This window comes from Chelonia mydas, chromosome 6 (assembly GCF_015237465.2).
Source record: "Chelonia mydas isolate rCheMyd1 chromosome 6, rCheMyd1.pri.v2, whole genome shotgun sequence".
NCBI lineage: Eukaryota > Metazoa > Chordata > Testudines > Cheloniidae > Chelonia > Chelonia mydas.
This window is the reverse complement of record NC_051246.2, coordinates 18,135,051-18,149,427: the sequence shown is the minus strand read 5'-3', so window position 1 is coordinate 18,149,427 and position 14,377 is coordinate 18,135,051. Positions and strand designations below refer to the sequence as shown.

At 52.7% G+C, this 14,377-nt stretch overlaps 1 protein-coding gene and 1 pseudogene across 1 annotated transcript in view; both read right to left on the bottom strand.

Annotated features, from left to right (window-relative positions):
* LOC119566329 overlaps window positions 1-14,377 on the bottom strand; it is a 47,659-nt gene that overhangs the window by 17,851 nt on the left and 15,431 nt on the right. Inside the window, 8 exon segments of the mRNA XM_043548467.1 lie at window positions 3,987-4,137; window positions 4,226-4,415; window positions 4,509-4,591; window positions 6,639-6,736; window positions 6,823-6,914; window positions 7,502-7,632; window positions 8,426-8,601; window positions 9,375-9,528. Coding sequence (XP_043404402.1) covers window positions 3,987-4,137; window positions 4,226-4,415; window positions 4,509-4,591; window positions 6,639-6,736; window positions 6,823-6,914; window positions 7,502-7,632; window positions 8,426-8,601; window positions 9,375-9,528 — 1,075 coding nt within the window.
* Window positions 1,878-10,790, bottom strand: LOC119566331 (annotated as a pseudogene).

The window sequence follows — 14,377 nt, the reverse complement described above, 5'->3', positions numbered from 1 at the left end:
CTGGTCCAGTTTGAATTCATCTTACACATGGGAGACCAGAATTGCATACAGTATTCCAGATGAGGTCTCACCAGTGCCTTGTATAATGGTACTAGCACTTCCCGGGCTCTACTGGAAATACCTCACCTGAGTATCCCATGACTGGGTTAGCCTTGTTCCCAGCTGCATCAGAGTCATCCTATGATCAAGCAATACACCCAAGTCTTTCTCCTTCTCTGTTGCTCTAGCAGATAAGTGCCCAGCTTTCAGCAATAATTCTCATTGTTAGTCCTCAAGTACATGACTTAAGCACAGAAGCAAAGGCTTTTACAACTACAGCATGATTTTTATACTACTTTGAATTTTAGCAAATGGCAAATTCATGGCCTTGTGCCTTGAAGCCACCAGGCTTCCGTTCATTATTGTGCCAAGCCATCACAGAATGCTTTTTGCAGAGAGTAACAAAGCATGATCCCTGCTGCCATCCTCTTACAGTCCAAGACTCTGACCTTGCAACACTCCATTTTGGGATGCAGGAGTACACAGGTGCACCCAGTCAGGCAGAGCAGGGACTCAAACCCATGTCTCCTAGATCTCAGGCGAGTGCCCATGCATTTCTAGGATACACATGTCTTTCTGCTTTTTCCATGAAGAGTTTTGAGGCATTGGTTTTGCCTACTGCAGACTGAACGTTGACATTTAATGAACAGTTTGTGTTGCTTGGCCAGCCCTCAGCATGTGCTTAACTCCATGCATGCGTGAAGTCCCCATGAAGTCATTACCACATGCACATTAAGTGTCTGCAGGATCCAGTCCCACAGTAGGCTACCCTAGAAGATGCTCATAGAGGGGCTAGAACAGTCACACCACGTTAGTGTGACAGTCCCTGTGGGTTCTACAGTAGGTGGAGGATGTTGACATGGTAGGAGCAGTGGGAGAGAAGATTTTAGCTGTTGGAAGGGGATTTGGAGAGGAGCTGGAGGGCTGTAGTTTCCCAGGTGAGATAGAAGGAAACTAATGCAAATGGAGAAGGGTAGATTGCTGTGTAGACAGAGGTGAGTGTGTAGATGTAGCCAAGGTAGCTTTAGCCTAGCCAGATCAAGCAGTAGAGCAACAGCAGCACAGGCTACCCACTGGAGCCTGACCCAGAGTCCAGCTAGTCTTGTATAGTCCATGCTTCCACTACTGTTATTTCAACTAGCTTGATGAAAGCTAGCTCATTGAGGTCTGTGTGTGCGCACTACAGCCACACTTTGGAGTGCCCCATAGATATAGCTTAAGGGTCAAGAAGCAGGAGATAGCAGTTATGGGGGAGATCCCAGCTGTAAGGCAGGATGCTTAAGGTCTTGAAGCATCAGGTTTCCCAGTCACTAACACAATGGGGAAATCTTCACCACCTCCTGTAAGCTAGGGGCTGGCCACAGCCCCCACAGAAGACACAAGGGTTCTAATTACCAGACTTAGGCTTGTCCCCCAGCTTGCTCACATGGACTTCATGTTAGACTGGCAAGCGCCAGTCGTTCTTATTGCGTGCCCAGTGAGTTAGAATCCAGCTATTCACAGTAAAGTTAATCAAAAAGTCTCTAGTTCGGCTGAGTGGCTTCCCCTCCCCCCAGATAGGACCCCAGGAGATGAGAGAAAGCCATTTGATTTACCTTGTCTAGTGCTAGCTTGCAGTCTTCTTCCTGTCCTCTATGCCACATCCTATTCTGGTGTCTATCCCTGCAGAGAGGTCTGTTCTGCTGCTGACTGGGGAAGAGCTACAAGGCCAGTAGTAGACGCCTGGCCTCAACAACTGCTGTTCCCTCCCCAGAGGGACACATGCTACCACAAGACATTAGTGCAGTCCAGACATTTTATTTCTGCTCCCCCTCCCTTATTTTACAGTCATCTGCCATGGAAGATTGGGGACCTTGTCATCCAGTGCTTCTCCTATGGAGTAGTGTCACAGTAACAAGAGAAACCACAGCCACCAATGAAAGCATGGCCAGAAGCACCAGGGTCAGGTCCAGTCTGGAGACAGGGTCTGGAGGAGGAAGAGGAGGAGAGGTTAAGACAATCCTGATTTCTGTAGGGTCTAAAGTGTGGAGATGACACCTAGACTTCCCTGCCCCAGTGGTGCTCCCCTACCGCTTAGGCCAGCCTTCATCAGAAAGATACTTGAATTGTCAACTCACTTTTTAGACTGTGAGCCAGCACCACCATCCCATTGATTGCCTTCTATTGAATGGCTGAGGCAATGCTAGCCCCAGTGCATTGAGTGCCACAGAGGCTCAGGGGCCATAGTGTCCCCCCCCCCCCCCCAAGTTTGCTGGGTTTTGAGACATCCTATGAATGTCCAAAGGATAAGGAAATAACCCAACATTGGCCACTCATAGGAAGCACTCACAGGTGTGGTGTCAGCCAGCATTAGCTTACATATGGATCATCAAGGAGTGACTTCTGCATGTAGCCCCCCGCCCCGCCGAACATTTATTAGAACCCCTAGACAGCATTGACTTGCTGTATTCCAGGTTACTGTGCAAGATGCCAGTTGTCCTACTCGGGTTTAACAGAAAACTCACCCTTGTTCTCATAGACGTGCTCTCTCCACGGCTCAGGGCTCTGCTGGAAGATCACAGGGCCAGGAGAGCTCACCAGGTCCTGGGGCTCTCCTGTCCCATTGTTGATATCCAGGAACCGGCGGCCTCCTGGGAGATGGAATGGAGAGTTAGGGAGCTGTCTGTCCAGCGCACTCACAACCAGAGGGCCCATCATGATGAAATGCAGTCACCATGGACTCAACCATGAGCCCTTACAGGCCTCCTGACAGGTTTGGTACCAGGTATTAGATCTTCCTGAATTGCTTATTTGAAGTGTGGGAGAAGTTGGGAAGAAAGGCCATTTCATCAGGAGCAGCAGACACTCCACACTCCAGAGGCAATTTCTAGTATTGTCTCCTACATAGGGCAATTGTAGGAGATTAGGCCATTTACCTCTTCGTGTTAGCCCATCATACCCCAGCTAGCGCTACAGTACATGGTACAGGTACATAACGAGCTGGGCTGAACGCCTTGCAGTCAGTGTATAGCACAGGGCTGGGCAAACTTTTTGGCCTGAGGGCCACATTAGCACTGTAAAACTATATGGAGGGCCAGGTAGGGAAGGCTGTGCCTCCCCAAAGAGCCTGGCTCCCTCCCACTTCCTGCCCCCTGACTGCCCACCTCAGAAACCCCCTCTGCCCCCCCAACTCCTTGTCTCCTGACTGCCCCCTCCCAGGACCCCTGCCCCTAACTGCCCTGGGACACACCCCTATCCAACCCCCCGCTCCCTGACAGCCCCCGCTGGACTCCAACGACTATCCAATGCCCCCTGACTGCCCCCTGAACCTCTGCCCAATCCAACCAGCCCCTGTCCCGACTGCCCCCTGGGACCCTCTGCCCCTTATCCAAGGCCAACCCCCTTATGATGCTGCTCAGAGCAGCAGGAGCTCACAGCCCTGCCGGAGTAGAGTGCTGGACGGCACAGGAGGGGCTGGGGGCTAGCCTCCCCGGCCGGGAACTCAGGGGCCGGGCAGGATGGTCCTGTGGGCGGTAGTTTGCCCTCCTCCAATATAGCAGGACAGGCAGATCTCTGTTCACTATGAGTCCTCTGGTATTTGGGATGGCAGCTTGTAGAAACCCACATGGGTTTCAGACCACTGGGGCCCAGATGGAGCCACTCCGACTTACTGTAGCAGCTCCTGATGGGCACATGGTCCTGCAGGGCTCCAGCCGGGAGGGGTAGCAAGCTGAGGCGCTACAGTAAATGTACACCTAAAATCCACACAAGTGAGAATGGAGTTAGTGAGTGACTGGCCAGTGCTGGTAGGAGCCAGGAAGTAGATCCACAGCTATCAGTTTGGTTCTGCATGTGCAGCGCCTCAGCAGAGACAATGTGAAGGTCAGGACCTGACTGAAATAGGAGCTCCTGCCCCTGCACTCCGACTTCCCCCTCCTCACCCGCTTTATATGTGGGCCCCTTCTCACCTCTCCCTCAAGCGCCACCTGGGAGGCGGAGTCCACAAAGGCAAAGGTGGAGAGGACGAAGCGCTGGTGGTGAGTCGGGAAGGGCAGCTCAGATAAGGCAGGGCCCACGGGCACAAGCTGGGTTCTGTAGTTGTCTCCCAGGAACGGGCACCTGGGAGCAAGACATGAGAGAAGGGTGGACCAAGGAAACCGCCTTCCTCCTCCCCAAGCCATGCTCCCCCTCCATCCCAGCCACTCACCCGTCCACCAGGATGGGCCACTGCGGCTGCTGCAGGGGGTTAGCACTTGGGGTGGCCCAGCACTGGTGTAGAACCAGAACCAGGGACGGGTCTGTTCTGTGCAGGATGCGAACCTCCATGTAGAGAGGGTCCCTGAGCACCTTCACCACAGGGTAGTCTCTGTCTGTGAGATAGGATCTGTAGCTCAGGTCTGTGGGGGAGAGGGCAGGAGGAGAGCAGAGCTGAGACACCTGTGGTCCTTCAGGGGGATGGGATCTCCGTGCTGGAGTGAGGGGTCACCTACCTGTGGCGATGCGCAACTCAAGCCGGAGGGGTCCTGCCTGGGTGACTGGAGCAGGTGTGGGGGCAAGAAGACCTCGACCTGGACTGGCAGAAAGTCACTGGCATTGTAGATGCAGCGAGCATGGAGGCTGCACAGGAGAGAGCAGAGGGAGGAGACAGGGGCTGATGCTCTGTGAATTCAGATTGAGGCCATGTGGTTTCTGGCAGTGACCTTATTAGTGCTTGAGACAAGCAGGGTCAGGCCCTATCAGTACTTGGATGGCAGACATCCAAGGATGCTAGTGTATCAACCCTTTTAGCAACTCAGATGTTCTTCCCTCTAACTCAGGGACTCAGCAGGAGTGTCCGAGCACGGCCACATGGGGGCCTTCTCAGACAGGCTAGAAGCACCTGCTTACTTGTAGTCACATCTCTCTTGGCAGCATTCTCAAGTTTGCCACCAACTATTATCCAAGCTTTCTTTCTACCAACCCTGTAGTGAGTTATCAGTCCCTCCGGGTGGCCCCACGGAGGCCTTCTCAGGTCAGGCTGGCTGTGCCTACTTGTCATCATTGGAGATCACATAGCAAGTGGCATTTACAATCATAAGATTAGGATTGGAAGTGACCTCAGGTGGTCAGCTAGTCCAACCCCCTGCTCAAAGCAGGACCAACCCCAACTAAATCATCCCAGCCAGGGCTTGGTCAAGCCAGGTGGCAGAATCTCCATCCTTAGAGGTTCTGCCACCTCCCTAGGTAACCCATTCCAGTGCTTCACCACCCTCCCTGTGGGATAGTCCCATCCCCAATAGCCAACCTAGACCTCCCCCACTGCAGCTTGAGACCATTGCTCCTTGTTCGGTCATCTGCCACCACCGAGAACAGCTGAGCTCCATTCTCCTTGGAACCCCTTCAGGTAGTTGAAGGCTGCTATCAAATCCCCCCTCACTCATCTCTTCATTTTTGTTGCCCTCTGCTGGGCTCTCCAATTTTTCCACATCCTTTCTGTTGGTGGGGGCCCAAAACTGGACACAGTATTCCAGATGGGCCTCCCCAGTGCTGGATAGAGGGGAATCACTTCCCTCCATCTGCTGGCAATGCTCCTACTAATGCAGCCCAACATACCAGTAGCTTTCTTGGCAACAAGGGCCCACTATTGATTTCATAGCCAGCTTCTCGTTCACTCTAATCCCAGGACCTTGTCTGTAGAACTGCTGCTTAGCCAGTCGGTCCCCAGCCTGTACCAGTAAATGGGATTCTTCCCTCCTAAGTGCAGACTCTGCACTTGTCCTTATTGAACCTCAGATTTCTTTTAGCCCAATTTTCAATTTTTCTAGGTCACTCTGGACCCTACCTACCTCTCCCCCCAATTTAGTGTCATCCATTAACTTGCTGAGGGTGTAAGCCATCCCATCATCCAGATCATTAATGATGATGAACAAAACCAGCCCCAGGACTGACCCCTGGGGCATGCTGCTGGATACCAGCTGCCAACTAGACAGAGCTATTGATCACTACCGGTTGAGCTTGATGACCTAGCCAGCTTTCGACCCACCTTATAGTCCATACTTTTTTAACTTGCTGTCAAGAATACGGTGGGATACTGTGTCAAACTTTGTTAGAGTCAAGGTATATCATGTCCACCACTTTCCCCATATGCGCAGAGCCAGTTCTCGTCATAGAAAGCAATCAGGTTGGTCAGGCATGACTTGCCCTTGGTGAATGCAACTTGGAGGAGAGGAAGGTGATCAGGACCAGCCAAGTGCTTCAGAACGGATTTGACCTGCTGCAGGATTTTTCTAGGGACTGAGGTGAGGCTGACCAATGTTGGCATTTGATCAGACAATGTAAAACCCTGACTCTTGGACAGTCAGCTGCACAGCGTGTCCTTCCCTTCACAAAGCATTTTGCCCCATGCCCCATTAGGGATCAGGTGCATTGCCCCACACTCAAAAAAGGGGATGTCTGTGACTGCAGGGAATCCATACCTGTAGAACATCCCCAAGTCCTTCGGTGGTCAGGAGAGGCTGCTGAAAAATTGATGGATCAGATCTTTGCCAGGGGAAAGTATCTGGCCTCACGCTTCCACTGTGGAAGGGCTGAAGCCTGCTCACCATCACTTCCTTGCTAGTCAATAGAGCAGGCCAACTTACATGAAGGTGCTGTCCCGGGTGATGGAGCCGTCTGGCCCAGTCCGGATGTCGATGCCAGAGATCAGCTGGTTCTCATAGATCAGTTTGTCATGGATCACCTGGAAGAGTGGAGACATGGGGCAGGTTAGTCCCCCAAGCCCCTGAGCAGAGCACTCACCCTGGCTTCCCGTGGGTGTCCCCTCACCTGGACTGTGGTGCCGCACTGCATGAGGGGGAAGCGGAAGATCACAAAAGCCTCAGTCATCCTGATGGGGTCACACCCTGCCTGGGCATAGGCTAGCCGGACACTCTCCAGGATGATGGGTGATCAGACATGTCCCTGGAGACCACCAGAACAAAGTGACCATCCAGGAGGCACTGAACAGTGACTGCAACACAAAGGAGCAGGATTCAGTATAGATGTTCCTGGTAGAGGAATTGGGCAAGAGTTCCATGCCACACTCGGATGATAGATAGACTGGAATAAGTCACCCTTAACCTTCTGCCTCTTCTAAAGAGCAGAACTTGGTCACTACAAGGCCTGCTTATTTCCAGTCTAAGTATTTAAATAAGGTGTAGATCTGAGAGCGAGGGTAGTTAACCCTTGGAATGGTTTGCCCAGGGTCACTGATAAGGCAAGACTGGATGTCTACTAAGAGATCTGCTTGAGGAATTATTTCAGGGAAAGTCTATAGCTTGTGTGATACAGGAAATCAGACTAATGATCACAATGGTCCCTTCTGGCTTTGGAATCTATCAAGTGAAGCCCCATGGGGGTAAGTGGGTTTGTCTGACACAGCATGATTGCAGCTCAGGTTGTGCAGGAACGAGACACAAGCCGGCAGAGTTATCCTTCGATCTGATGATGGAGCACCAGCCTGTACGGTCTGATGGTTCTTCCTCTGCCACCACACATTTGGTGTTGGCTCTCAAGATCTGCCAGGCACTGGGCAACTGAGGAGAGACCGTGATGTAGGAAGGAATCCCTTTGCACACAACTGATGCCAGCTGCAGCCTAGGGTGAGAGTTACAAAGACATTGCATCCAAGTCTAGTTCACCATGCTAGTAGGTGGTGACCAAACTCATCTGAGAAGTACGGTGTGTCACCAAGCTTCCCAGGACGGAGATGGCAAAAGGCTCCATAACTGACATGAGGGCAGGTCTCCTACCTGTGTTGCCATAGTAGCAGGGAGTAGTGAGGTCAGTCTCATCATAACAGCAGCCAGCCTGGAAGCAAGCAGCTTGGCCTGGGGCATCCGCACAGGGCATCTTCCCAGCACCACCACACGGCACTGCTCCTCTGTGAGATGGGCCCCTAGAACAGCAGGGTGTGGATTAAGGAGAGCTAGAGATCCTCTGAAGGGATCACAAGAGACCCTTCCCCAGAGACTTTTAAGATCCGTAGTGACCTCTGGACAAGTGGCTGACCTCAACACCAGTCCAACCCTCCTCCCCTTCCCCAAAGGGCTGCAAGAGCTCCCACAGTGGTCCTCCATCCCAGCTCACCCTGCCCCCCACAGCCATAACCTCAAACCACATACCACCTCAGACAGCATTGTGCTCAGATCCCCACCCCTGTCCTCCAGATGTAGGATGTTGCCCTTCTTTGCATTAAGCCAGATACCAGGCTTAACATTTCACTTGGAAATTCAGGCTCCTGATCTGCTGCTGTGTCAGAGGAGAGCCCCCACCCACACCCTACAGCCCTCAACACAGCCAGCAGTGTGGTCCACTCCAATTTATCACAGTTAGCAGTTCCGGGGTGGGTTTTTCTAGCCATCTCATGAAATGGTGAGCAGACACTTACTCTATGAATTTTCCTTTATTAAAGTCACCATCTCCCTTTACTGATGATGGGGCAGACGCTAGCAGGAAGGCCACCATTTCCCCATAGCCAATCAGAGGAAAGTGCCCCTCGTAAACATGGCTGCGAATTTCTTTCATGAGACTGAAGCTGTACCTAGAGGCAAAGTGGCTGCCACTCTGGTTTAGGGGAAGGGCTAGACAGGACACTAAGAGTGCTGAGGGACTAAGAGCTGTGGAGAGCCTGTGCGAGAGAGACATGGGGGGAAGGAGACAGATTGCAAGCAGATGTGGGGATGAGATATGAAGGGATACAACATCAGATCCCAAACCCTGGGATACTGGAGGAACAGGGGAAACCCTCTGAGCAGCCAATGGCAAGGACACATTGGTGCATGTGTGACTGGATTTTGCACCAAAGAAGCTCACAGACTTTGGAAGCAAGTGCCTTCCCTAAAGCTTTGAAAAACCAGAAGGCAAATAGCCACCCCTTCCCTTCAAATAAACTGGGGGAGGCGGGGGGGGGGGGGGAACAGCATGATTTCTAAACAAATCTCATTTTTGATCAGGCTTACAACACTGTCAACACAGCTCTAACATGGCAGCCACAAGCAAGAGACAAGGTTCAGCTCCTTGAAGACCACCACAGGAGTCAGAAGTGGACCATGAAACCTTCCATTAGAGGGGACCCACATGCACTCAAACCAGTTAGAGGTCACAGACACCCCTACACACCTATGTGCTTGGTGGAGGATATATTTGGGGCACCGGGCGCACCAGGCCCGGCTGCGGCGGCTGGGGCACCGGGCGCACCAGGCCCGGCTGCGGCGGGCACCGGGCGCACCAGGCCCGGCTGCGGCACTGGGCACCCAACACCGGGAGCGCACCAGGCCCGGCTGCGGCTGGGGCACCGGGCGCACCAGGCCCGGCTGCGGCTGGGGCACCGGGCGCACCAGGCCCGGCTGCGGCACGTAGCGCATGGTCTCCTCTGGGGTTAAGTCACGTTCAGTGGGCTTGGGGCAGGTCATGTTCACATCATAGGTGGCAGCGATGGCCCTGGTGCTCAGCAGTTCCCTCCACTCGCACCTGCAGGTGGTTACGGCCATCCTGAATAAAGAGACACCAGTCAGTATGTATGTGGCCTAACAGACTCCTGTAGGCGCTAAGCACAGTGCCCCCCAGCGCACAGGCTGCTGTGACTGCAGGTGTGGACCCATTCTCCAGCTTGTTGTTGCTCAGGTACTGGGGTGAGGCGTGCCAACCCCCCTCACCTTCTTCTGGACATGACAGCCATTGTAGCCAGCCGAGAAGATCATCGCTCCTTGCTCGCCAGATGTGACCCAATGGAGACAGATGGAGCAGTTGGTAACTTCGAAGGGTGTCCCAAACTCATCTGTGGAGAGAGTCATACAGGTCGTGGGTAAGGAAGAGTTAAAGCCCTGATGAAGCTTAGACAAGTAGCCATGTTTGGAACAGTGACTGTGGTTTGTCACATCCTTCGGTTTAGTGGAGTTTAGCATGGTGGAAGCAGCTCTAAAGTACAGGACGGCCCTCATTTACCAAGTCTGACCTAGAGCCAGGAGCTGCTGAGAGTGGCGAGCCAGCCAGGCCATCCCATCCGACCCCATGCTTGGGCATGACAACAGGGAGGTGATGCCCACAGAGGGCCACAGGATCCAGGTGTCTGGAGCTCAAAGGGCCGAGTTACACCCGAGCTTGGGATACCCAGCCACATTTTGTATGTCCTTTTACAGTCTCCCCCCCAGCAGGGTTCCCTCTTTACCCTCTGCTATTTTGTGGGCTCACGATCAGCAGGCTGTTGTGAGGAAAGACTTCGCTACTGGATTCAATGGTAGGCTAACTCCAGTCTTTTCTCCAGGGGACAGAAGCCACAGACTCTCACTTCAGGAGACCAGGGTACTCAAGATTTGAGGATAATAGCCAGGCCACCAAGAAGCACTAGAGTAGAACCTTCTTGTTCCCTTCCTAAAGCTCTCATTACATACTGTAGAAGTAAGAGGTTTCCACAGGAGACCCATAAAACCCTCCTGCATGTCTAAGAGGGCAGACGAGCAGGAGGCTTCTTAGCTTTCTTATGAAGCAGCCAGGCAGCTACTTACCCACAACTTTGAAGCGGACGGTGCGGCCCTGGCTGGGAAAGACCAGCAGCTGCATCCCATAGTCTCCACAGTCATACTCATGTTGCAAGACAGAGAAACTGACCCTGTGGAAGTCCCCCTGCCCAAGGGCTATTCTTAGGGACCAGAGCAGCACTAAGCCCACAAAATACCTACAGCCCAGCCCCATGGCTGAAGATGCTAAGAAAGAAGCCCTGTCTAGCAGCCACTTCTCATAAGGGGGGGAAGCTGTGGGACCGGGGCTTTGTAGGGTGAGTGGTGGGAGGGGGCGGGGTGTGAATCAGATGAGCAGAGAGGCAACACCTGGGGAGCTGCCTGCTGCTGGGGAGGGGCCGGGTGAAAAGTGCAAAGCTCAGGGTGAAAGGGAACATAACCATCGAAGCCTTCAGCCCTAAGACCCCCCTCCCATTGAATCCTCCTGTTATGCTACCTTTTGAGTGTTGCCAGCTCTCAGGATTTTATGGCAAGTCCCATGGTGAGTGATGTTTTATTTCAAGCCCCATCTCCTGGAAACAAGGAACTAGCTGAGAACCTCAGTGTGCATTCAAAAGAAAAGTAAGTTTCTTGCCCTCACAGTTGCAGAGAAAAGCTTAAAAACAGGGCTCAAGCACACCCCAAGTGCCCCCAAAATTAGAAGGCCAAGTTGCCTGGAATCGAGGGGTCTAGTCAGTGTATCCTTCTGGGATCGGATGATTTAGTTGGGGATTGGTCCTGCTCTGAGCAGGGGGTTGGACTAGATGACCTCTTGAGGTCCCTTCCAAGCCTGATATTCTATGATTCGAAGTGGGCGGGCAGGCACAAGGTCGAGTCAGTGTGTAGGTGGCCATGGTATTGAATGAGGCCTTTTTCTTTCTTGTTCTGTGTGATTAGGTTATTGAAAAACTGGAGTGGATACAGAGAAGAGTCACAAATGCAATTTGCCGGCTGGAAGAAAGTGCCGGCTAGCAAGAGACTTACAGAGCTCAGTCAGTTTAGCTTATCGAAAAGGAGATCAAGAAGTAGCTCAAGTACAGTGCCCAAGCACATTCATAGGGAGAAAAGACTGGCTATTAAAGGGCTCTCTAATCGAGTGGAGAAGGGTAGAACAAGATCCAGCGGTTGGAAGTTGGAGCCAGACCAATCCATGGACGATGCGTACAATAGCCTGGGGAGGCTGTACCTCCGCAAAGAGCCCCTGCGCGGCCCTGTCCATGCACCGCCCAAGGCCCCCTCCTTCTGCTGCTGGTAGTTGGCCCCAGTCCAGGCAAGCGGGCTGCTCCTCTTTCGGGAAGCCTGCTGGGCTGGGCTGGGGCTAGGGCGGCTAGGACTTGGGGTGGCTGGGGCCGCACCACCCAGTTCTCCAGGGCTGGGGGGAAAGGGAGGGCTGCCCGACGCCACCCAGTGGTCTGGTGCTGGGGGGCAGCCCACCCACCCAGTGCTGCGGGGCTGATGGGGCAGCCTGTCTGGTGCTCTGAGTGTGTGTGTGTGCCCTGGCGCTTTGGGGCTGGTGGTGCTTGGGCAACCCGGGATTGGGAGGGGGGCAGGTAGCCGCGGGAGGGAGGGATTCTGGGCTTTGGGGTGGGGCCTCAGGCTCAAGGGGTGGGCCGGGCCAGGGGCTAGCCTCCCCAAGCCTGTGGTTCGCCCACCGTCCGTGGCCAAATCTAAGGTAGACGTAAGGCACACATTTTGAAGGGTGACTAACCCTTGGAGCAGATGGCCACTGGAAGTGGTGGATTCTCGATCAGGCTATGTCTACACAGCTGCAGTGCTGCCCTGTAGTGCTGACACTTACTGCAGCAACGCTGTCGTAAATCCACCGCTCCGAGAGGTAGGACGATGGCAGAGTTCTTCCAGTGAGCTCATGGCATCTACCCTGGGAGAGAGGTTGGATTAACTACGTCTCTCAGGAGGGTGAATTTTTCACAGCCCTGAGGGACACACCTGGGTCAACCTAACTTTCTAGTGTAGACCAGCCCACAGGCGGCCTGTCTGGAAGACGCTTTACTCAGACACAAGTTATCGGGCTCCATGCAGAGGTAACAGGGTGACATTCTCTGGTCTGTGCTCTGCTGGAGGTCAGATTGGTTGATCTAAGGGTCCCTTCTGGCCTGAAAATCCATGAACCTATGAAAAAAACCCCTCAAGTGTATTTTTTTGTGTGAAAAAGCTCATGATTTTTGCAGCAATCTCTTGATTTTTGGCTCTTTGGGGTTGGGGCTCCCCGTCTCATCTCCCTCGCTCTTTCTGCCCTTCTCACTGCCGAGAATATCGCCAACCCTGAGCGCTCAAAAATCCTGAGGCCCCCCAAACGCATGAGCTTCCCTTAAAAATCATGAGATTTTAAAAATAACAAATTTGTGGCTATTTTAAAATGCTTTTCTGGCTTTTGAATCTGCGGAGGTCATGCTTTGAAGCTTCTCTGTCTCTACAGTTATTATGTATTTGTATTCCTGCAGTGCTTAAGAGCTCCGGTCATGGAGCAGGACCCCATTGGGCCAGGCACCATACAAACATAAAACAAAAAGATGAGGCTCGAAACCCTTTTTTTAAAAGGAAAGCTGACGTTCTGGTATGTTCACCTGACTCCAGGAGCTGGAGCTTTAAGAAAAGCACAATTATTGCATCACTCACAATAACATGATGAGAGTTGGTAACTCTGTCTCTGCTTCTTCCCTACTTCCCTGTTGTGTTGTGAACACTGCTGGGGGGGGGGGGATCGGGGGAGGAATGTAAAACTCATTCAAAGATGCTTTATCTTTGCGGCAGGGCAAGCAAGGTGTGTAGAGAAACTGCTCCTGTGACTGGGGAATGGAGAACGGGCCCCTGAGCCTGATGCTAACAGCTGCCAAATACGCCTCCTCCACAGCTCTGCTAGTACTCTTAACTCTGACCTACACACATGCTGCTAGTCTGGTCTTCTGTCCCACTGCTCTGCACCCCCTTGCCCTGTATGTCAATCTCTGGCTTGCAATTTTAACTGCTCCTGCTTGGGCCCACACTGAGATTTAAACTCCATGATCTTCAGAGCAAAAACCAGGCGATTCTGAACTAAAAGGACGAACCATCTCTAGGGAGTGGCTGTAGCACACTCATTAACATCCATGTGAACCAGCCACTAGAGAGCAACAGATCCCCAAGCTCCCCTCATGCGGGTGACATCGTCATCTCTGTACAGGTGTAGTCCTGGCCCCTAGTCACCCTGGTGCTTTATCCCATCACCAACCCATAAGGGACACCAGCTGAGACCTATCATTACATGTCATACCTTTGGAAGGATCAGGCCCGCTCAGTGCTGAGTAGGGGGATCTGTGGGCAAAACCCAGGAGGTCCAGAAAACAGTGGTGTTAATTCACTAGGAGTCACTGCGTTCTGTCTGAGTCAGTGTTGGAACAGGGCTCTGGCGTGGTGCCAGGGGCTGATGGAGGTGCCATTGTTCTGATGAGGTGTGGAACTGAGGCCCATGATTGTTAATGATTTTATAGCTCTTTTAAAATAAGATTAAGGGGGTTAGCCCTGGTGGCCTGTGTAGAGTCCAAGTTAGGGGTGAAACTAGTGAAAAAGCAGGGAGGCCTCATACCAGGCCTTGAAGAAGCCTAACCTGGCCAAGTATGGAGCTCCACAGAACGAGGCAGGCCTCAGCCTGAGCTATGTGAAACCTGAGGATGGGATGTAAGGACACCTCAGTAGGCTTAGGCCTCTTGAGCTTCTCTTGGCTGGTGGTTTTCCTAGGCTCTGTCTGTCTTTTTCTCATGGCACTGCTAACCCTCAGTACGTTTACAGTACAAAATTATTTCAAAATTATTCTATTCGAATTTTCGGAAGCTATTTATACGTTCGGT